This window comes from Triturus cristatus, chromosome 8 (genome assembly GCF_964204655.1).
Source record: "Triturus cristatus chromosome 8, aTriCri1.1, whole genome shotgun sequence".
NCBI lineage: Eukaryota > Metazoa > Chordata > Amphibia > Caudata > Salamandridae > Triturus > Triturus cristatus.
Window position 1 is genome coordinate 429,853,106 of NC_140591.1, and position 24,092 is coordinate 429,877,197.

The window sequence follows — 24,092 nt, forward strand, 5'->3', positions numbered from 1 at the left end:
GTCCTGGGTCCGTCTGGGACCGCGAGGCTGAGGCTGCCGTCTGGGTAGGAAGTCCTGGGTCCGTCTGGGACCGCGAGGCTGAGGCTGCCGTCTGGGTAGGAAGTCCTGGGTCCGTCTGGGACCGCGAGGCTGAGGCTGCCGTCTGGGTAGGAAGTTCTGGGTCCGTCTGGGATCGCGAGGCCGCCACTTGTATTATAAAAGGTCTAGATATATATATATATATTAGGAATTCCCTGTCCTTAGGTGGTATATATCGGTGGTTACTTGTTGTGAATAGGCCCTAGGGAGAGGGTAACGTTCTGGCTGGGTTAGAGAGGCTCTGATGAGCGGGTTCTATCTGATCCGAAAACCCAAGCAGAACACTAGGCTGACGTGAGGAGGCACCCCTTCCTTGGCCACGAAAGGGGCGAAAGGCGGAAGTTTGCGACCGCGGGGCAGAGAGGCCCAAGGACTTGGCCGTAGCCCGGGAGTCCTTAAAGCGATTCAGCGCACTGTCCGCTTTCTCACCAAAAAGGCGAGTGCCATCAAAGGGCATGTCCATGAGAGTGCTCTGGACATCCCCCGAAAAGGACGTGGACCGCAGCCAGGCGTGACGTCTAAGCGCCACCGTGGTAGAAATCGCCCTACCCAGCGAGTCCGTAGTGTCAAGCCCACATCGGATTGCATGTCGTGCTGCATCCCTCCCATCGGCCAGAGCCTGGGTAAGTCGTGTCTGGACCTCCTCCGGGCACAGGGGCAGCACGTCCTCCACCGTATCCCACAGAGAGTGGGAATAACGGTCCAAAAGACAGGCGGTATTCAAGGACCGCAGACCCAAACTAAGGGAGGAGAACAGCTTTTTGAAAAACTGTTCCAGTCTCTTGGAATCCCGGTCCGGCGGAGCGGTCGGGAAGGAGGATTGGGAGGTAGAAGCCTGGATAACCAGGCTCTCGGGGGTGGGGTGTTGGGACAGAAAACTGGGGTCGCCCGGAGCAGGGCGGTGGCGCCTGGCGACGTTCCTGTCCACAGGAGGGACTGTGGAGGGCTTGGACCAGGTGCCCTGCAGAACGTCAATGAGGGCCTCATTGAATTGCAGCAGAGGCTCAGTGGAGCTTGCTGCAGACTGAAGCACCTCAGTGAGGACGTTAGTCCTCACAGCCACGGCAGGCAGCTCGAGCCCAAGGGCTGCGGCCGCCTTGCGCAGCACCACAGAGAAAGCGGCTCCCTCCTCCGAAGCCACAGTCGGAGGAGAGATTAATCCAGTGTCTGGTGAGGTATCCAGACCACTGGCCTCCCCCAGTTCATCTGCCCAGTCCTGGGACAGCTGAGCCTGAACGGCCATAGGGTCATCGGACCCCTCCCAGTCGCCCCCGTCATCCGATTCCTGGTAAACAGGAGGAAGGATCGGAGCCGGACGATAGACATAATGTGTCTCTAACGGCGCCGTACGCGGCGTCCATCGACGCCGTAACGGCGCCGGATCCGGAGCGGGGCTGAACTGGGGCTCGGAGGAGGAACCGGTGTCGACGCCGGCGGAGGAGGCGTGACGAGGTCTACCGGCGTCGACGGGGACTCGGGTACGAGTCCCTCGGGAACCTGCGGTGTCGGGGCCGAAGCCGGCCACAGCGCCGGGGCCGGAGCCGCCGGCATGCAAGGTTGCCCAGTCGGGTCCGCGGGGCCCGAAGGCGCGCCAGCGGGCGTCGACGGCAGAGCCAGGCTCCTCATGGCCGAGAGGAAGGCACTGACTTCCGCCGGCGTCGCGTCAGTCCCAGGGACCGGCGGGTATGGGGACTTGCGCGGCGCCTGCGGCTCCGCTGGAGCCGCGGGGGTGGAACCACCCTGACCCTCGGCCGAGTCACGCGACCGGCGAGGGGAGTCCGAAGAGCGGTGTCGCCTCTTGGACTTCTTGGAGTGCTTCGACTTACCCGAAGACTTGGAGCCAGACGAGCGATGATGACGTCGGCTGCAGCTCCGCGACCGATCCTTGGACCTCCTCCTGGACCGGGATCGAGAGGGGCACGGAGCCGAGTGGCGAATCTCGAGGAGCTTACGGGACCGCTCCCGTCTAGCCTTCGAGGTCAGGGCCTTGCAGTCCGAACACGACTCCGCGTCGTGGTCGAAGCCCAAACAGTAAAGGCACCGGCGGTGATGATCCGTAACCGACATCAAGCGGTTGCAGTCAGCACAGGCTTTGAAACCAGGCATCCTACCGGCACCGGAGTCGAGACAAGATCAAAAAAGGATCAAAAAACTTAGTCAAAAAAGACTAAAAGGGGTAGCTCTCCCGGATCTGCGCTTACTGGCGCGGAAAAAAGAAGAACTGACGTCAGCGCGCGAGGGCGGCGGCTAAGTACTCCGACGACGTCATTCCGGCGCACGACGCCGACGACGGACGCGGAGCCGCAGATGACGCCTAGCGACGCGCAAGGGGTATTGCTGACGAAAAATCTTCCGGATCCAGTCTGACACCTGGGGATATTCTAAGGTGAGGAATCTAACTAACGTGTTTCTTTCAGATTCACAGAAATTACACATTGTCTGTTTGATGTTGCATGATGCATGATGTAGGTGGAAAGGGAGAGGTACAGCAATGAAGGATATGATTTGTGTTAAAAAGCAATGATTTTGAAACTACAGACAAAGAGGCATATTTACAACAAAATGGCAGAGCACAAATTTCTCAGTGCTGCACTACGCCATTTCCAAAACACAGGCATGTGCAATATTTACAACAATACGGTGCACCCCTGTGTTTTCTCTTGCGCTGGTGCTAAAAATAGCTGCCTAGCACAGGAAACGGCCACTACAACGCGGCCGTTTCCACGTATAACCATAACCACGCATGCATTACAACGCATGCGTGGTTACCACGAAAAGCCTTTACCACGCATACCTTTACTACGAGATACGAGTGGGCTTTGTGGGGTCTCCCCACCCCCAAAAATAGCATGCACAACAAAAACGGGGGTAGGGGGGTCTCCCACTCCAAAAAAATACACCTGATTCCATCGCGATGTGGAGGCAATCGGCGTCATTAGAGGAAACGGAAAGACACTTCCTCTTTACGACGTGCGATGCAGATTGGTAGAGCTTACAGAGAAAAGAGGACATAGGGCCATATGTAGGTAGCCTCACATTTACCGATTCATAAATACCGAATTTTACTGATTCGGTATTTATGAATCGGTAAATGTGATGTAGGTAATGATTCGGTAAAGTTTACCTGGAGGCCCATAGGAATCAATGGGAAGGTATGCCTCATTACCGAATCGGTAAATACCGATTCGGTAATGGGGGAGCATATACAAGGGTGGCAGGGTGTCACATTGACACCCTGTTGCACCCCTGAATCTTGCATGTGTGCACATGTGGCACACATACATGCCCTAAGGGCATGTATGTCTGCCACATGGCACACTTAAATCAGCAAAATATTGCTTTTTGCAAGGTATTCGTTATTTATCACCAACCTGTATTTGGTGGTAAATAACGAATTTCTAATACTGATTTTTACTCTTTAGAGTGCTCCCTACATCTGATTTCAGGATTCAGTATTTACCGAATAGGTATTTTACCGATTTATTAATTTCCGATTCGGTAAATACCGAATCCAGAAATCAGCCCCCTACATCTGAAATAGCTAAATACCGGTCGGTAACGGGATATTTAACGAATTTCGGCCGTTACCGACCGGTATTTAGCTACCTACATGAGGCCCATAGAGAGGTAAGGGGGAATTTAGCTTAAGTAATTAATGAGGGGGATGTGTAGCGAAGGGGTAAATTTAAGGGTTTGTGGGTGGAGGAATCGCACAGGGAAACATTTTTATTGTTGAGGGCAGGGGAATTTATTAGAAGGAATAGGGGCGGAGGGTCGCACAGGGGTACAGGGAAGGGGTATTATAAAAAAAAAAAAAGAACATTTATCACGAAAATGCCTTTACCGATATGCGTGGTAAAGGAATTTTTGTGGTAAATGTTATTCGTGGTAATGGCATTCGCGTTGTAACGCATGCGTGGTAAAGGCATGCGTTGCAACGGAATGCGTTGTAATGACATACAACCGCCTAGCACAAACACACACACCCTTGAGTCATAGTGCAAGGGTTTCTGCGATACAGAAAATGATTATCTATGTGCAGGAAGGTGTGCCTTCCTGCACATAAACAATCCTAATATTTATATGAACAATCAATAATGGCGATTTATTACTTCTATGTGTGCTGCACTCTGCAGCACACATAGAAGTAGCAAATTGTCATTATTTAATAATTGTGTTTATGCCATAAACAATTATTAATGGCATTTTTCTCTTTCTATGTGTACGTTGAAAAGTCAAAAACAAGGAGAAATAAAGGTATTTCTCCTCGGTGCGCCAGTCTAATGCCTTCTATTGCATGGTAATAGATGCTTGTAAATCTGGGACAGTGTCAAGAAAGCAATGGTGGTTGCGGTGGGACACCCACATCAACATCCTTTGCATGACCCTTTCATGCAGATACCTGCTTGAAAGGGTACCATGTTTACAAAGCGGCGTTAAGTCATAAAAACGCCACTTTGTAAATATGGTGCCGGGCATAGCACCACCGAAACTTCAGTAAAAGTGATGTACCGGTTGCGCAATCTTCTTGTAAATAAGCCCCAAAGTGGTACCTTTAGCAGTACTATTTTCAAATTACTGGTCAGAGTTGTGAATCTGACCTGTAATTGGTTTGTGAGATAATGCATTTTTGAAAAACCCTGAGATTAAAACCCTTATAATGGAATATATATTATCCTCTTGCGTCCATTGCACCCTTGAAAAATTATCAGTGTATTGTCTCCTAGGAAGCTAAGCCCTCACCCAAACAAAGTTGACATGCTTCAACTTTTGGCCCGACCCTCACATGTGTTGGGGGCTCTGGCATGTGTGGGATCAACCTCATTGTTGAGGGAGTAATTTGAACAATGGTGATATGTGTGAAGTCACTATCATTGTGCCTATCTTTTCGAGCCTATTCACAAGCTGTGTTTTCTTGTATGTGAAGTAGTACTACAATAGTAATACTCATGTACTCATGTACTACAAAATGCTATTCACTAACCTACAGGTGGAGAAATTCTCCTCTGCCTTTCTTATCAATTCTCTGTGAAGATCTTTGCTATGATGGCGGAGATCTCTGCTCTTGTAAGCCTACATTTTAGTACTATATGTAGGAAGGACAATGAGGAGAGGTATTGCTTACAATAAAATGGGAGGGATTACTGGAAAAGTAAGTAAGGGGTTAGGAATGGACAGGCAAATATCCACCCACAAAAGACTAAGCCCCTTGCTATTAAAAAATTACTCTTTTAAACTTACTAGAGCCCTAAAACAGTGACAAAACAGTAGTAAATATACTCCATCCCAACCCTAGAGTAAGTCAGTCACCACACAAGGTCACTCAGAGGTACTGCAGCATGTTCCCATGGAAAGCAATAGCAGTACAGCAACGCTCATTCTGAAATAATGTTACACACATACATTTACATACATATATATACATTGGACACTATTCGAAAACTACGGCAGTGGCGAGGGACAGACAGACTGTTGATAAGGCACCTCTGTTTGTGGGCACTATGGCTGTCATCTTACAAAGGACTGTGTGAATTCAGACTGCATGTGAGTTACATCGTAAACATTTCCGTTTTGCATATTGTGCAAGAATAAAAGCTGCACTGTCTATGAGAGACTTCATATGCAAGAGAAAACAAAGTAATTACCATCTGGTTAAAGTAAAGGAAACACATGCTGACATGGCTGCCAGAAATACTGGTGTTTGCACTACGAACATTGACAGTCCTTTGTCACTAGCCATTTTCCAAAGTTCCACCAATGAAATCACCCTTTCAGCAATTTAAACACAAGTTACCTTTGATGCAGTTGTAATATGCACTGAGGAAGGCTGCGAGCCGAAATGCATTTGCTCTGAATAAATCAAAGAATGTCCGTAAGTGCTTGCGCCTGATTTTGAGCCTCATATTTTCTACGTGATTGACCCTCACGCTATCAGGAGATAGCACCAGTCCTGAGTTCGGCAGTTGGGTGAAACCTGGAGCTTGATTATATCTATATCTATATCTATATATATATATATATACACACACACACACATATATAAATGTGCCCCCCCTTGCAGCTGGGACGGCGCCTTGGTAGACCTTTGAGGACCTGTCGCTGTGAGCCAGCGCACCAGAGCACAGACTGTGAGCCCCGCTACCCCCCGCATTTGGCTGAGCACCTGCCGTGCGGCACCTGAGGGCCCGGACCCCATCGGGGACCCCACTGACTTTTGCCCCGTCGGCTCCCGCCCCGACCGGCTCTTGGGCCCTGCTCACCTTCCACAGCGAGAGTAACGGCTGGCCCGCGTGCTGGGCGCCATCTTGAAGGGCCTCCACGGCGCCAGCTCCACTGCGCCCACTGCTTCCTGCCTGTAGCTCAGACCGGGACCCGCCCAGACCACATCAAAGACCCTATTGACTTTTGCCACACTGGCCCTCGCCCCTGCCCGGCTCACGGGCCCTGCCAGCCTACGCACCACGGGGGGAGAGACAGCTGGCCCGCACGCTGGGCGATATTCCGGAGTGCCTTCACCGCGCCAGCCCTAACGCGACTACCGCCCTGTTCTGCAGCTGGGGCCGGGACCTGCCCGGGTGGGCCCTGGTGGCCAGCGGCCCGCTGCTCTTCTGGGACACAGCGGTGGCGGATTCCTGCGGCGGGCACTGGGGATCGCTTGGGTGGTGGTCATCTACATCTGGGGTGTTGGTATAAACTAGGGCTGTAAGGAAGTGGATCCAAACGCCATCACCACATACCGTTAATACAATACAACCATAAAGCGTAAAAACTAAATTCCATTTCAATTTGTTTGTTTTGGAAAATCTTTTTTGCATTGTCTTTTGATGGCGGTTGTTATTTTAAAACTGCCCCAAATAGAACACAAGAGAGCAGAAGTCTATAATTAGTGTTCGCTTCTGTCCTTGAAACACACCCAATTAATTGCATACCACTTAAAGTAAAGTGTAAACTTGCCCCCTGGGTAAACATATTTCGTTGCTTACTAGAGCTAGTGCCAGGCAGTTTATTTTATCCTAGGAACTTTGTGGTTCTATGCTGATAAAACAGATGCTTCGATTTCATGTATGCTGTCAACATACATTTCGACATCTCCCAAAACATTTTTATGAATGGATCAGCATCTGTCTTCCTTTTGCCAGCAGCTGCCGGTAACTCGCTTAACCCTGTTCACAACTGAGATTGGAGATTGTAATTATTTTCCATAAATGAGGAATCCCCAATGAGTGTGGGGTTAAGCTGGCTATGATTAAGTTCCAGCCCTTTGTACGCACTGCCCATCGCTACTACTAATTGGATGCTTTACCACGGTCCTCAGATCAGCACCACCATGATCATCAATGCCCTGGTGGTACACCAAGAAGATGATCATACTTGACTATATAGAGGACATAAACGTCATAACAGAGTTTCAATAGGTGAACCAATGGATAGATCATTAATGGCAGAGCGGCCCGAGCGACTAATATAGCCAGCCTGAACCTTTGACTGCCTTCCAGAATAAACCCAGCCAAATGGTGCACCCTCTCCCCTTGCCTGCTGGCTAGCGGAGTGTTCAGCGGCTTTTGAGCAATCGTGTGAGGAACCAACATATAGCAGGCTCTTCCACCCCAGGAAGACCTGACTGACATACTAGAGAACAAGGGTAACTCTGGACCCTCCGGGAGGGACTCAATACGTGAGACAGCCCTCCCAAAATGAAACCCATCCTGGGACCCCTAAAGGCTGTGCTGTCTGGGAACTACTGTGGTTGATCCTGGACTGCCCGGATTTTGAGCAACCTAGGAGAAGCCTGTTTCGGGTGGCAGGACAGCCTAGAGGAGAATGAGCTGGAGCCATGAGCTACTCTTGCTGGATGCCCTGCCCTTCGCAGTCGGTGTGAACTGCTTCAGCGGGTGGGATCTGAAGCCGCCCCCTGCTGCTCATGCTTCAAGGCATGCACCACCAACAGGAACCGGCTAAGCTGCTTTGATGGTGCATGAGAATCTGACTATTTCTTTTCCCCTTGGTGTCTCACGCCAGGGCACCTCCAGCCTGCTGGCATAGCTCAGGGCTGCCACCTAAGCTGGGGACTATGGAGATTTTGGAACATGTGCAAAAGAGCCTGTTAATGAAGACATCTTTAGACAAGGCAAAGGATTTTAAACTTGATCGGGTCAACCACTGGCTACCAATGCAGGTATCTACAGGCTGATGACAGGGTCGGACTGGCCAAGGGTCCAGGAGATCTGGTCTGACAGGTCATTGTGTTGTTTGTGGGCCTGTTTTATGGCCTGCTGAGCAGTTGTTACAATTGAATTCCCTGATATTAGCACACACATTGCCTGCAGCAAGCACAACTTCATGTCAACAGATCCTATGCAAACGCAATAGAATATTACAAGTAGTAAACACTGTTTTTGAGGTACATGAATGAAGAAGACGTATTCCTTAGTCGGTGTGGTTCATTTTTTATTGCATTGTTCCTTCGCAAAGCCAGCCAACACGTGTTTCGTCAGTGGGTGAACACACCCTTGACTTCTTCAGGGCTTCCGCGGTTTGTGATAGGCGCTTGAACCTTTAAACTGGTGATAATTCCAAACCGGTTGAACGCATGAGAGTCGTTGTTTCGATAAATTCCTTGTGGTTCCAAATCTCAGATCCAGAGTATATCTGGTCCGAGCTTCTAAAAACCGGTTATACAGAGATCCTGATAGCATACGGGACGCGAGGCGCACTCACCACGGTCTGTATTTTGGAACAAACCAGTTGGCGTATTTTGCCGTCCGTTACATATTGTTGGAACTAAGATTTGAGGTGCCGTACTTGGCTTGAATCGGAATTTTAGAAGCTCGGACCAGATATACTCTGGATCTGAGATTAAGGAATACGTCTTCTTCATTGATGTACCTCAAGAAGTGTTTACTACTTGTAATATTCTATTGCGTGTGCATAGGATCTGTTGACATTTATTGTTTTGGACCATCGGGTCCTTGTATGAGGGTTTAAGGGGCTATTTTCCCCCACCTGTAGCACCGCATTTATGTGTTCATAAATTAGTACATATCACGCTATTTGGTCTAGTGCCGCTGTATAAAACCTGTGACAATTAATGAGCCCCCCTCCTTTTCAGCCTAAGCACAAATTCATGCAGTCCATGATACCTTCAAAACACTTATACAGCATGTCTTTACAAATTTAAAACTGCCCCGATTTCCAGAGCATGGGCCACTTTTTTTTAGATATTTGATGGGGTATACTTTGATTGTGGTACCCAAGTCAATTTTTTGTCCCGGTGAAATCTTGGATGATGAATTATGGTCCCTTTTCCAAAGGCATACAAAATAGCCCATAAAGAAAAGTCCTGATCTCTCTCTGAAGTCTGTTCCAAAGATTTTTATGGAGAGTGCATATAGAACATTACAATAAGCGAGGCGAACTGCCCTGTCTACAGTGACGGATCCACCACCACATCTGTTGGCGATGCCTTGATGAAAGACTGCCACATATGATGGTTAATTGTCTATGAAACTGAAATGTAATGACCTCAACATGGCTGGAAACACCTCCCAGCATGTTTGGCATAATAAGCATGTAGACACTGAAAATGTACCCCCACCATGTGGGTATATTGTTCATGCTTACACATACAGTGGCATAAGTTAGTGAATTTTCTACCAGAAATTGCTTGACCTCTATTGTCTTCAGGCCACATTTGAGGAGAAACCTAATATGGCGGTATATCCTGTCCACAAATCCAGTGGTCCCCCCATCCTATTTAGGGTCGGAAGGAGTGCCAGCTTTCCATCAAAGGTGCCCTCATTAGTTCCGTTGATGGAAAACCTCCTCTGATGATCCAAAGGATTAGGGGCCATCAGAGAAAGGGCATTGCACTGCCTGCCCTATTTTGGGTGGATGATGCAACGTTTTTTTTTCTGTCCGTTTCCGCCAGTTAAAACCTGGCAGAAAGGGAAAGAAAAAAAAAATAATGACTGTGCTCCTAGGAAAAAAAACTCCCTGGGTTGGGAGTCATTAGCTTTTTATTTTTTTAAAACAAACTCCCACCTTAACATAACAGTTGTATTTGTAAAGCGAAGAGGAATGAAAAAACATTGCCAGCACATAGGCTGCATTGCAGAAACAGTGTAGAAAGCTGAAAAGCTAACCCACAGAAACACACAGACTAAACTGGCACCGTGCCTTTAAGGCAGTCATGACCCCTAGCTTCCCATCATGCCTCAGGGGTGAAAGTTAGGTCAGTTGATCTTTGCGGAGACCCGAAGGCCATGGCACAAAGAGATGACATGTATCTTGATCACTTGCCCGGGGAGGCGGGTGGGTTGCTTATGACTTTGATTAGGAAACCCCTGGAAGAGAACTAGGATTACAGCTATGTAACTTATCCTTCTCTTCCAGGGGATCCTCATCAATAGACATAAGCACATGAATAGAATAGCAAGCCCATACCCTCATCCTGCGGGCAAGTAAGCAGAGCACAATAAAGATACATTGTAAGAAAAAACCATTATAAAGACTCCAATTAAGCTAGCATTGGAACAGATTCCTCAAGGAAGCCGGGCCTACTTGGGTATCCACTCTGGAGTCAGAATCCAGACAGTAATACCTGGTAAACATATGGACCGATTTCCAAGTTGCAGCCTTGCAAATCTCGGCCATCGGTACATTGTGTAAGAACGCTACTGTAGCAGCCTTGTCCCTAGTAGAGTGAGCTTTAGGGGAAGCTAATAGAGGCTTGTTCACTATTTGGTGAGCTAATTTAATACAAGACACTATCCACCTTGAAATGGATCTTTTGGAGGCTGGAAAGCCTGTTCTAACAGAGCCGTAGTTTACAAACAATTGATCAGCCTTTCTAATGATGTTCCCTCCAAATAGAATTTGAGAACCCTCTTGAGGTCTAATGAATGAAGAGACCTTTCTGCTGGTGTAGCAGGATTTGGAAAGAAAGAAGGGGGAGAAATTGACTGATTTACATGGAAGTCAGACACTACGTTGGGTAGGAAGGAAGGGTGAGTTCTCATAACCACCCTATTATGATGAAAAACCGTATACGGTTCCTTAGAACAGAGTGCTTGGATTTCACTCACTCTGCGTGCTGATGTATTAGCCACCAGAAAAGCTACTTTCCATGTAAGGTGTTGTAATGTGGCCTTATGAATGGGTTCGATAGGAGGGCCCATTAATTTTGACAAAGCTAGATTCAACTCCCAAGGCGGCAAAGGAGGTCGGACAGGAGGATAAACCTTCAACCCCTGTAGGAAGTCCTTGAACACCTGAAGTTGAAAGAAAGAAGGCTGGTTTGGTGATTTTCTATATGCTGTGATGGCAGCCAAATGCACTTTTATGGACGTGTATTTCCAACCAGATTTGTCCAAGTAGAGCAGATACGGAAAGATGACCTCTTCTTGCCCGTTAATTGGACTCCAACCATTACGAATACACCACAAGTAAAACCTTTTCCAAATAAAAGAGTACGAGGCTCTTGTGGATGGTCTCTTTGACTCCCTCAAAATGTCCACGCAGTCCTGAGGGAGGTTCAAATGTCCGTACTGCAGGATCTCAGGAGCCATGCTGCCAAGCTCAGCGAGGGAAGGCTGGGGTGCAGAATCTTCCCTCCCATTTTGGTCAGAAGGTCCGGCCTCCACAGGAGTCTCCGATACGGACAGATCGAGAGTTTCAACAGGTCCGGATACCACCATTGGCGAGGCCCGTCCTGTGCTATGAGGATCATCGTCATCCTGGATCGGATGAGCTTGGTCACCACCTTCGGGATGAGATGAAGGGGCAGAAAAGAGTATGCAAATGTCGCGCAGCAGTCTATCAAAAGAGAATTCCATCTCGTTCCTGGTCAATAAAATCTGGACGCGAAGGCGTGGCATTTTCTGTTTTGATCGTCTGCAAAAAGGTCAATGGATGGATGACCCCATTGATGAAAAATGTCCGCCACCACTTTGTCGTTGAGCACCCAGTCTTCTTGTTCTTCGAAGTGTCGACTGAGGGCGCCTGCTCGCACTTTCTGTTCTCCTGGCAGATGCACTGCCGTGATGAGGTTCCTGGCCAGCAGCCAGTGCCAGATCGTCTGGGATTCTAGAGACAGAGGGCGAGAGCCTTGTTTGTTCAAGTAATACATGGTGGTTGTACTGTCCGTTTGTACCAGAATCGATTTTGACTGATTCGACGGATGGAATGCCTTGAGGGCTAAATGAACCGCCCGCAGTTCTAGCATGTTGATATGATAGGTCTGCTCCTTGCTGGTCCATCTGCCCTGAGTTTGTAGTTGACCCAGATGCGCTCCTCATCCCTGAAGAGATGCATCTGTGATCAGAGATTGTTTTGGCAGAGGTTGATGGAATGGGACTCCCACCAGAAGATTCTTTGGCTGACGCCCCAGAAATTGGACTTCCTCGCTGTTTGAGGGAGGAGAATTCGGTCGTTCCAATGACCTGAGGATTGGTCCCATTTGTCCTCCAGATCCTGCTGCAAAGGTCTCATTCTCAATCTGGAGTTGGGTATGAGAAAGATGCAAGAGGCCATCGACCCCAGTAGAGACGTCACTTGCCTTACTGATGGTTGATGTGCTTGAAGGATTATGTTGCATTTGTTTCTCATTGATAACAGTCCTCCGAAGGAAACACTTTTCCGAGGTCGGAGTCCAGGGTGGCGCCCAGATAGTGGAGCGATTGAGTGGGCTGATGAACTGATTTTTCCACGTTCACATGAAGGCCTAGGCGTTGAAGGAGATCCAGGCAGATGTGAAGGTGCTCTTGCACCATGTGAGGGGATGATCCCTTCAACAGCCAGTCATCCAGGTATGGAAACACGAACAGGCCTTGGCGATGTAAGGCTGCCGCCACTACTGCCATGCATTTCGTGAATACCCTCGGAGAAGATTTTAGGCCGAAGGGTAAGACCTTGAACTGGTAATGCTTCGTGCCTACCATGAACCACAGGAACTTGCGATGCCGTGGTGTAATTGGAATGTGAAAGTACGCATCTTGGAGATCCACTGACCACATCCAATCTCCTTTCCTCAGATGTGGAAATATTTGATGGAGCGCCAACATTCGAAACTTCTCCTTTCTGATGAACCTGTTCAGGGAACGTAGATCTAGAATCGGTCTGAACTTGTTTGGTTGGTCTTTTTTCGGAACAAGGAAGTATCTTGAGTAGACTCCCTTTCCTCTCTGTGCAGGAGGGACCTCTTCTATGGCTAGTTTCTTAAGAAGGGTCGACACTTCCTGACGCAGCAGTTCTAGGTTTAGATGACGTGACTTTACCGGAGGAATGTCTTTTAGGGGTGCGCAAAAACATAGCGCGTACCCATTGCTCAGTATATTCAGCACCCACTAGTCGTTGGTGATGTTGCGCCACTCTTGTATGCAATTTGAAATACTTTCACCCACTGGAGTGTGCAACGGTGCTAGAGGAAGCAGGAAAGCATTGCTTCCCTTGAGTTCTTGCTGCGGAAGAGGACTGTTGTTGATGTCCTCCTCTTCCTCTCGAGGAACGACAGCCTTGAAACTGGGACTTGTTTTGTTTGTTTTGCAACCATTGAGGGGTTTGAACCCTCTGTTGGTAATTTTTATGATTGTAGGGCCTGTAGCGTCGTTTGAACTCCTTTTTCTTCTCCAGGCGCACATCCTTTAATGTGTCCAACTCGGCCTTCATTCTGGCCATTTCCTCATCGGTGAGTGATCCAAACAGTGAGTTTCCAGAAAACGGAAGATTCAAAATGTATTGCTGTGCTTCCGGTTTCAACGCTGTCAGATCTCCATGCACATATACCATGTGCATACGAGTGAGCAGCCAAAGACGCCCCATCCGCTGCTGTGTTGATTACTTGGTTAGCCACCAGCGCCCCTTCTTGGAGAATCTCGGAGAAGTCCAGTTGATCCTCCTTTACTTTATAAAGTCCCTTCTGAATAAAATTCAAGATATCAGACGACTTGTTTATAAAATACAGTTGGAACCGAAACCCCTATATATGGTAATAAACGAATAGGCAAGTTGTATACAGTTACATGAGAGATTATTTTAAGCGAAATCTGTGATGCAGAAGAAACCTATAAATATAGGGACTGAAGGGCAATACTCAATTAAGTGTATGAGGCAAGTCTCTTAGTGAGGTGGGAGCGAGGCCAACAATAGAGATAACCAATAAGTTGGGAGTAATGAGATAAGATTATATATTTTTTTTTTTTTATATCTGTTTTTTATTGATTTTACACAACCAATCAAATAAACAACGAAACATGATACAATATCATAAGCATACGTGGCATAATGTCATACAGTCTCAGACAGCATAGTAGAATACACAGTTACGGTGTCGAAGCATCATGTGAGCAATTTTAACCTTAGTAAGTAAATCTCCTGTTGCTAACCAATGCGAGTGCTGCCAGCTTTCGGTCCCTCATCCCGTGCCCAACTACAGCCTACCCTGAGTACTCGAAGCTATCAACGCACATTACAATGCCGATAACCCAAACAAAATATAAAGAAAAAACTGTAACCCCCCCGCCCTCCCCTCCCCGCATGTCCGGCACCAGTAGCACTAGTAGCCTGTACACACTCCCGCTATTGGACACATGCGCAGTCCAGTCCCACGGCTGACTTAGTCACATTGCGCCGTCTTGTGAATCATACAGGGTGACTACCCATGGATAATGTGAGGATGAGATAAGATTATAAATAAATAAACAAAACACTATAATGACAAATAACAGGTGCAGAACAATTTTTACAATAAATTATAATGTTACTAGGAACCATTGAAAGAAAAATTGTTTGATATATGATTTTGTATAGGGTTTTAATTATAAAGGGTTATATATATCTGTTATCATGTGCGGAATATGTAATTTTTGGGACCTAATACAGGATGTTTGAAGATGTTGACATGTAGCTATAATGATAGCAAATCGATGATATTGTCAATGTATTTATTCTTATGCAGGATCGTGCAGAATCAGAAAAAAAATTGAGAAAACTTTATCATTTGTCTTGAAAAAGATGGAAAAAGTTGGAATTATCCATCGAAACGCGTCGACGCAATTCTAATTTACACAATTTCTATTGGAACATGGTCGTGTCATTGTACAGATAGAAGTTTATAACAGACCATTCATTCACTGATATAGACGATGTGTTTAGACAAAGACCAAAGACAGTAGTCTGTGAATTTGTTTTCTCTTTAGTGTTTATGTTTTGATGCCTATGTATTTGGGGGGAAAAAAAAAAACAATTTGTCCTACATGTCAAAGTGATTAGTATGTTGTGAATAGAGTGCATGTATAAAGCAAAAACTGTGTGTGAATCTACTGAATTTTATGCAATTTTAATTAAAAAAAATATATTTCTAATACATTTTTTTGTTTTTGTGTTAAAATTTGTGTTTTACCCTTTAGCTTGGGTTTTGGAAAGTGTTGTCTACCTTCATTTTGTGTTTAGATGGTGGCATATGCCATTAAGAATTATTCCAGAGGGAACTTATATCTTACTTGTTTAGAGTACCCTATCCCTTTGGTTTCGAAAGGGGTCTCTCTCTTTTACTTACCATACGAGTGAGCAGCCAAAGACACCCCATCCGCTGCTGTGCTGATTACTTGGTTAGCCACCAGTTTGTCTTTAAAACGCTCCAGTGAATCCCATAAGGACCTATCATAACGGCCCAGGAGAGCAGCAGCACTAGACACCTTAAGAGACGACACTGCCGAACCACAGGCCTTTCTACCCCAAGAATCCTGGGCTCTACTTTTTTTACCTGGAGGAGCTGAGGAGGAAGAAGCCACCGCATGTGTCTTCTTTGCTGCTGCGATGATGACAGAATCCAGTGGTGGATCCGATTTCAGAAAATGAGGATCTGATGCAGCAGGCTTATATTTTTTCAGGATCCGAGCCGGAGCCGCTTTAGCCGAAGGTGTAGTGAGGAAGATGTCCATTACCGGCTCAATGATACCAGGGACCAGAGGAAGCAAAGGCCTAGCCACAGATCTCTGATGCAGAGTTTCGAAAATGATGGAAGTGGTGGTCTGAACCTTACTTCTAGATGGAGTGGTGGCTCTCTCTTTCGTCTTCTTTATCGGAGACCTGCCTCTTGAAGGTGCTTTCCCCTTCTCAACCAGCCCTTAGAGGTGAATCCTTTCCCTGTCCTTCAGAGTTCTTTTGGACAGTGACTGGCAATGCTGACAGGTCTTGGGAGCATGATCAGAAGGAAGGCAGAGAATACAGACAGGATGTGAGTCTGTTTTAGCCTTCTTCTTGCCACAGGAAGGGCAAGTGTCAAAAAGAGAGGGCATTTTTGACTGGAAAATATTGCTTAACTCTCTCAAAAATAGTAGAGAAGTACTTCAACAACAATAAGACGTCAAAGTAAAATGCTTTTGTGAAAAAAAGAGACGTAATTTCTGACAGGAATCGGAAAAAACTAAGAGCTGAAGTTTCTAGGGTCCTGACAGAAGGAGCCAGAAAGAACAACTGACCTAACTGCCACTCCTGAGGCATGATGGGAAGCTAGGGGTCATGGCTGCCTTAAATGCACGGTGCCAGTTTATTCTGTGTGTTTCTGTGGATTAGCTTTTCAGCTTTCTACACTGATGTTTCTGCAATGCTGCCTATGTGCTGGCAATGTTTTTTCATTCCTCTTTGCAGGATTATGATTTCTGCTGTGTATTAAAGCAGTTTTCAAATGTGTTTCTTTCTTCCTGCTTTATTGAGATTGTATTTATATGCAAGGGAAATTCTTACAACATTGCTCAGCGTTGTGTGGTATATGGAAGGCTGCATTGTGTGTTTATTGTTATATATATATGAATATATATATATAGAGCTACATGTATGGTTTCCACATATATGTTTTATATGTTTCCGGGGTCTCGCGCATGGTCGGGAGTATTCATGTGCTTATGACTATTGATGAGGATCCCCTGGAAGAGAACCGGTAACTTCACTCCCATACCGCTGGAGTTACCAAAACTGGGCTGAGTTAATCGGTATTGCATGTTGGACCCTGAGGTTCCCCTAAGAAATAAAGGGGAATATTTACAAAAACAATTCAGATCGTGATGCTACGCCAAATTTGGCAACGCCCTGCTCCGACATTTTTACAATGCAGAGATGCGTTGTATTCACTAGAATATGGCGCACCCCTGTGTTTCCTCTAGCGCTGGTGCAAAAAAAAGCTGCCTATGGCCAGCACAGGCACCCTTACCCCATGTTGTAAGGGTGCCTGCACTGCAGGGGCGATTGTTTATGTAGAGGAAGGGAAACCTTCCTGCACATAAACAATCAATAATGGTGATTTGTTTTTCGATGTGTGGTGCAGTCTGCAGCACACATTCAATGAGCAAAAAACGGGTAGAGAATAATTTATCCTTGTATCGCCATCCTAAGACCAGGTATTCCCTGACCTTACGTTTTTGGCACTGCCCCAGCCTTGTAAATCTGGGACAGCCTCAAAAAGCAATGTGTGTTTTGCTGTGGAACGCCCACTTCAACACCAACTGCACGCCTCTTTGCCGCAGAGGATTGTGGCAGAAAGGGGAATATTTACACGGTAGCCTTAATGCCACCAGAGCGTCATGGAGCTCTATTTTTGTCTTAGGGTAATAATTTTCTGTTTATTTTGGACTCGAGTGAAGGTGGAAACATTTTTTAAAGCATTAGGTTGTTCTGCTAAAAAAATACATACAGTAGTTTTGGAAAAAGGGTTTGGGGACCCAAACGACTTTGCCAAACCAAAGCCGGCTGCTCTCCATTTGATGCCACAAACGGAGCCAGCCCTTAACGGATACCAAACCTGGCCTGTTCCATCTGGAAACACGAGGTGCAAAATCTTCCCACTGCGGTAAAACCTGTTGACACGTTCTTCACATTTCTGTAAAAAAAAAAGTTATTTGAGTGAGTTTGCACCAAATAAAAGGGTGAATTTTAAAATACTCATTTTTTTGAAAACATCACCAAGGGAGCAACATAATTTTGAGCGACAATAAGCTTCTAAGCCTGTGACGTAGGTCGAGTGTGGTCCCAAACACCTGACGGTCAAAGGTTTGAATTCCAGCTTAGACTTTCATTCGTCTGAGGTCAGCAAAATAAGTGTTAAGTAACAACCTCTGTTCCTTCAGCGTCTATAGACACTCTAATGAAAACAGAACTAAAAAGGTATCAAATAAAAGGCTGCATCAAGGAACATTGCCTAGAGAAACAAACATGAGGGCCGGAGTCATTTAGAGTTTGGAGGGCGTGGACAAACCTCCAGAAATTGGCAGATGTCTTCTCGCCCTATTTAGATTGTTTAAATATGGAGAACTTGACGTCCGTCAATTTTTGATGGTTAATCCGCAGCCACCAAACACAACATGCCCTAATTTTCCTGCCAGTATTGGGTACTTGTATAGTGCTGGGTACTTGCATAGTGCTGGGTACTTGCATGTATTCGATACTGGGTGAAAAATCCAGATTTTAGGTGTTCACTGATGAGGCTTTGGTATCCCTCGGAGTAGACATTTAGCACCATTGCAGACTGGCCCTTTGCGGCGGCCCCTTCTGAATTGGGGCCTCTTTGGTCCACCTCAACCAGAACTATAGAGTGTAAATGCATCCCATACCCGACCCCACCAGTATTCACAGTGGCCTGAGCCAAAAGGAAAACAGTGCTTTTAGTACCGTAAAGCTAATAATACATTTCACAAAAACTTACATTGTACGTGACTGATTAGTGATTCAGAACGTTACCTTCTATAGATAATTCATTACATTAGTATTGCATAAGCACAGAGACAGCTCTTTTGACACTGAAGACTGGTATATTTATTCGTACCAGGTGTATGTTTTGCAACTTTTACTTTTGACTCGTTTTTCAAAGGATAGTTCTTGATCCTGTTCCTTTTTGTCATTAGTTGCATAAAAGGCTTACACTAGGTTTCAGTGTCAGTTTACTGTCACATGATCACTGTTAACTTTACTCCATGAAACAATAAAAATTCCCTTAAAAAACAAAAGAATAAAAACTCAGTCACCAACATGAAATGTAAAAGCACAATTTACCCACATAAAAACCTATGTAAATCAACCAAATTAATACATCCGATAGCAATACAAGAAACATGCCAAAACACCAACACTCGTTCATAAACGGACAGTTTATGAATTACAAAACATAAAACTTTATGAAGGAGCCCAGTAACGTATACTGCACATAAGTATACAAAAGAAAATAACGTACAAGCATTTACACATGAAACCAGTGACACTATGAGTCATCAATTCGAACAATGAAACCAATAATTTTCAATGTGCTTTTAAAAATGATTCTCCATTGTCACCTCTCGATGAAGTCTACTGTTCTTTTTGTTGGTCTTAAACAGTATTCTATTTCTTGGTACCAACACTATCTCCGAACCCTGCATTGGAATCGGTAGGGTGGCTATTTCCTTTTTGTCAAGTTATGTTGAAATAGTCACACGGGCCGCTCCTCATTGGTGCATACCTGTAGAGCCATTCATCCCTAGGAGCACCTCTTGCTTTAGTGTATTGCTGTATATTCCTCAAATGCACTTTACAAGGGTTGGAAGGGGGGCGGCGGGAGGTCTTCAATCTTCCTTTGTTGGGGGAGATCCATTTTTGTCATTATCAACACATGTATTTGCAACTGCTTGTAATATGTTGTCAACTTCATCTCTTTATTTATATCAGTATGGTCTGCATTGAGTATAAATAAATAAAAAACACCTGACCACTCTGAACCGTGCTTCGCTCACCACCCTCGAGAAATTTGCAACTCTAGTAAATGACCAAATCGTGTGGCAGGAGTCCCAAATCATTGTGCCACATCTCTTCCAGTTAGGACTTACACCATGACCCACCTTCCATACTCTAGTTCTTGTCATGAATGCCCTTAGTAAAGATTTAAGCTGTATTACTTGCACCTTACCCTAATTATAATTTTGCTGTGACCCATCAGTGCATCGGACCACCTTAAATATCTGTGATTTATCGGTTAATCAATCAACCAATCAGTACATTTGTAGAGCGCACTACTCACCTGTGAGGGTCTCAAGGTGCTGGGAGGGGTGCTGCTACTGTTCGAATAGCCAGGTGTTGAGAAGCCTCCTGAAGGTTAGTAGGTCCTGGGTCTGCTGTAGGAGGATGGGGAGGGTGTTCCAGGTCTTGGCGGTGAGGTGGGAGAACGATCTGCCACCGGTGGTCGCTCTTCGGATGCGGGGGACGGTGGCGAGGGCGAGGTCGGCGGAGCGGAGCTGTCGGTTCGGGGAGTAGAAGGTGAGATGCCTGTTGAGGTATGCCGGTCCGGTGTTGTGGAGTGCCTTGTGTGCATGGGTGAGGAGCTTGAAGGTGATCCTCTTGTTGACGGGAAGCCAGTGCAGGTCTCTCAGGTGTGGTGTGATGTGGCTGTGGCGCGAGATGTCGAGGATCAGGCGAGCAGAGGCGTTATGTATGCGTTGTAGTCGTTTCAGGAGTTTGTCCGAGGCTCCTGTGTAGAGGGCGTTTCCGTAGTCTAGCCTGCTGCTGACGAGGGCCTGGGTGACCGTTCTTCTTGTTTCGGTGGGGATCCACCTGTAGATCTTGCGGAGCATGCGGAGGGTGTTGAAGTAGGAGGACGAGACGGTGTTGACTTGCTTGGTCATGGAGAGTGTTGAGTCGAGGATAAACCTCCGGTTGCATGCGTGGTCTGTGGGTGTCGGTGCTGCTCCCAGTGCGGACAGCCACCAGGAGTCGTCCCAGGCTGAGGGGGTGGAGCCGAGGATGAGGACCTCTGTCTTGTCTGAGTTCAGCTTCAGATGGCTGTTCTTTATCCACTTGGTGACGGCTTTCATTCCTTCCTGGAGGTTGGTTTTGGCGGTGAGGGGGTCCTTGGTGAGGGAGAGAATCAGCTGGGTGTCATCGGCGTAGGAGATGATGTTGAGGTCGTGCAGTCGGGCGACGTGAGCGAGCGGTGCCATGTATACGTTGAACAGTGTCGAGCTGAGGGATAATCCTTGGGGTACGCCGCAGATGATCTCGGAGGCTTCGGAGCGGAAAGGGGGGAGGCGGAAAGTCTGGGTTCTGCCGGAGAGGAAGGAGGTAGTCCATTCCAGAGCCTTGTCTCGGATCCCTGCGTTGTGGAGGCGTGTGGGTAGGGAGCGGTGACAAACAGTGTCGAAGGCAGCTGATAGGTCCAGGAGGATGAGAGCCGCGGTTTCGCTGTTGTCCAGCAGGGCCTTGATGTCATCGGTGGCGGCGATGAGGGCGGTCTAGGTACTGTGGTTGCTGCGGAACCTTGCCTGGGACGGGTCCAGGATGTTGTTCTCCTCGAGGTAGCGGGTCAGCTGTCTGTTGACGGTCTTCTCAATGACATTCGCCACAAACGGGAGCAGAGAGATGGGCTGGAAGTTCTTGAGGTCCCTTGGATCCGCCTTGGGTTTCTTCAGTAAGTCGTTGATCTCGGCGTGCTTCCAGCTCTCCAGGAAGGTCGCGGTCTCGAAGGAGATGTTGATTGCCTTGCGGAGGTGGGGTGCGATGGTGGCGTTAGCTTTGTTGAAGATGTGGTGTGGGCATGGGTCTGATGAGGAGCCGGACTGGATGGTGTTTATGATTTTGATGGTGTCGTCGTTGTTTATGTTGGTCGAGGTGAGTAGGGGATCGATGCGGGTGGTGGCCGCGGGGTCTGAGGTGTCGGTGGCTGTTGGGGTGGTCAGGTTGTTGAAGCTGTCGTGGATGTCTGCGATCTTGCGATGGAATAAGGTGGCGAGGGAGTTGCACAGGTCTTGTGATGGTGGGATGTCGTTGGTATTGGAGCTGGGATTGGAGAGTTCCTTCACAATGTTGAAGAGCTCTTTGCGTTGTTGTCGAGTCGGTCCTTGAAGGAGGATCTGATGAGGTGATGGTGTATGCGGATGGCGTTCTTGTGGGCTGCGTAGCTGTCAGGTGTCTGTTCGCGGTGCCATTTCTTCTCTAGTGTACGGCAGGTTTGCTTGGAGGCCTGGAGGTCTGCAGTGAACCAGCTGGCTTTCTTGCTGGTGTGTCTGTTGGAGGGTTTCTTGATCGGGCAAGAGTGTTGGCGTAGTTGTTGATCCAACGTGTGAGGTTGCGGGGGGCGTTGTAGGCGTCGGTGTGATCGGCGGGTGGGCTTCGGGCGAGGGTGGTGTTTAGCTGGTCTTCAGTGATTTTGCTCCAGTTGTGGCGTGGGATCTGTTGAGTGCGGTGGTGCGTGGTCGGTTTCCGGAAGGTGAAGTGGATGCAGCGATGGTCAGTCCAGTGGAGTTCGGTGGTGTGGCTGAAGGTAACGTGGGGGCTTGCGGAGAAGATGGGATCAAGCGTGTGGCCGGCGGAGTGGGTGGGCGTTGTGACGAGCTGTCTGAGTCCGAGATTGGCGAGGTTGTCAATCAGGGTGGTGGAGTTGGTGTCGTTGTTGTTCTCGAGGTGGAAGTTCAGGTCTCCGAGGAGAATGTAGTCTGTGGAGGCAAGTGCGTGCGTGCTGACGAAGTCGGCAATGGAGTCGCTGAACTGAGGCCGGGGTCCGGGGGGGGGGGGGGGGTCTGTAGACGAGAGTTCCTCTGATGGTGGTGTTAGGATCGGTGTGGATCTGGAAGTGCAGGTGTTCGGTGGTGCTGAGGGTGTCGGCGGTGCTGGTCGAGACCCCGAGGGTGTTCTTGTGGATGATGGTGATTCCATCTCCTACTCCGTTGGGCAGTCCCTGCGGGTGATCTTGTAGCCGTCCGGGAGGGCTATGGCGATGTCGAGCGCCGAGGAGGTGTTCATCCAGGTCTCTGTCAGGAAGGCGACGTCCGGGGAGGATGTGTCGAGCAGGTCCCAGAGTTCGACGTCGTGTTTGCGTGCGGAGCGGGTGTTCAGTAGTATGCATCTGAGGTGGTTGTGTCCTGTCACTGTGGGCGGTTTGGCGGCTCGAAGGCTGGTGAAGCTGCAGCTCAGGCAGGTGAAGGGTCCTTTGGTGTGCTTCGGGCAGCTCATAACCAGCAGACTGGACTATGGCAACCCCCTTTACGCCAGAATAAACCAAACTCTTCTACACAAACTCCAAACCATCCAGAACGCCGCAGCCAGACTCGTCCTCGCAACACCACGTCACGAGTGCATGACCCAACACCTACAAGACCTCCACTGGCTCCCCGTCGAGAAGAGGGTCACTTTCAAGCTCCTCATCCAGACCTACAAATACCTCAACCACATCGGACCCAAATACCTCAACAAGAGAGTCTCCTTCCACGTACCCAAGAGGAACCTCCACTCCACCAACCTCGCCCTGGCAGAGGTCCCTCGCATCTGCAGAAACAGAGCAAGCAGGAGGGCTTTCTCCTACATCGCAGCCAAGACCTGGAACGAGCTCCCTGTGAACATCAGACGCTCCCCGACCCTGCACACGTTCAGGAAGGAGCTCAAGACCTGGCTCTTCGACTGAGCCGGAGCTGCCCCCCCAGCGCCTTGGGACCCTCACGGGTGAGTAGAGCGCTTTAAAAAAAACCCTGATTGATTGATTGATAGTATTGATCAGCAGAATTTAGCTAACTATCTTGGGGAGAGTAGAATACTTGAGCTCTAGGTTAGAAGTTAGGGTTGGGCTATGGGAGGTGGAGGCGGCTGTATTTGCTTTATCATCTGGGAAAGCCGCGGGGGAGGAGACCATTCCTCTAGAATTTTCTAAAATATTTATGGATATTCTCACGACTGAACTTGTACAACTGATAAATTATATTTATAGTGGGGGAGAAGCCCCAGCGTCATGGGGGATGACTAACATTGTAGTCTTTCTTAAGAAGGGCAAACCATCTGAAGATAGGGGGTCTTATCGCCCGATATTTTTGATAAATGCATATGCACAGATTTATTCTAAAGTTTTAGCTACACGCCTTGCCCCTTTTATACACGAGTTAGTCTCCAAACAACAGCATGTGTTTGTGCCTGGAAGGGATTCCATGGCACATATTGGCACTGCATTTGCAGCATTTGAAGTTGCTTGCCAAACTAGGGATTGAATGATCATGCTGGACGCACAGAAGGCATTT

The 24,092-nt window shown here is 47.7% G+C and overlaps 1 protein-coding gene across 3 annotated transcripts in view; it reads right to left on the reverse strand.

Annotated features, from left to right (window-relative positions):
• The window catches only part of ERICH6B (glutamate rich 6B), a 370,776-nt gene that overhangs the window by 72,090 nt on the left and 274,594 nt on the right, over positions 1-24,092 (reverse strand). For all 3 annotated transcript variants that reach the window (XM_085621832.1, XM_085621831.1, XM_085621833.1), the window contains one exon: positions 17,868-17,950. In XM_085621832.1, coding sequence (XP_085477958.1) covers positions 17,868-17,950 — 83 coding nt within the window. The remainder of the gene's footprint in view (positions 1-17,867; positions 17,951-24,092) is intronic.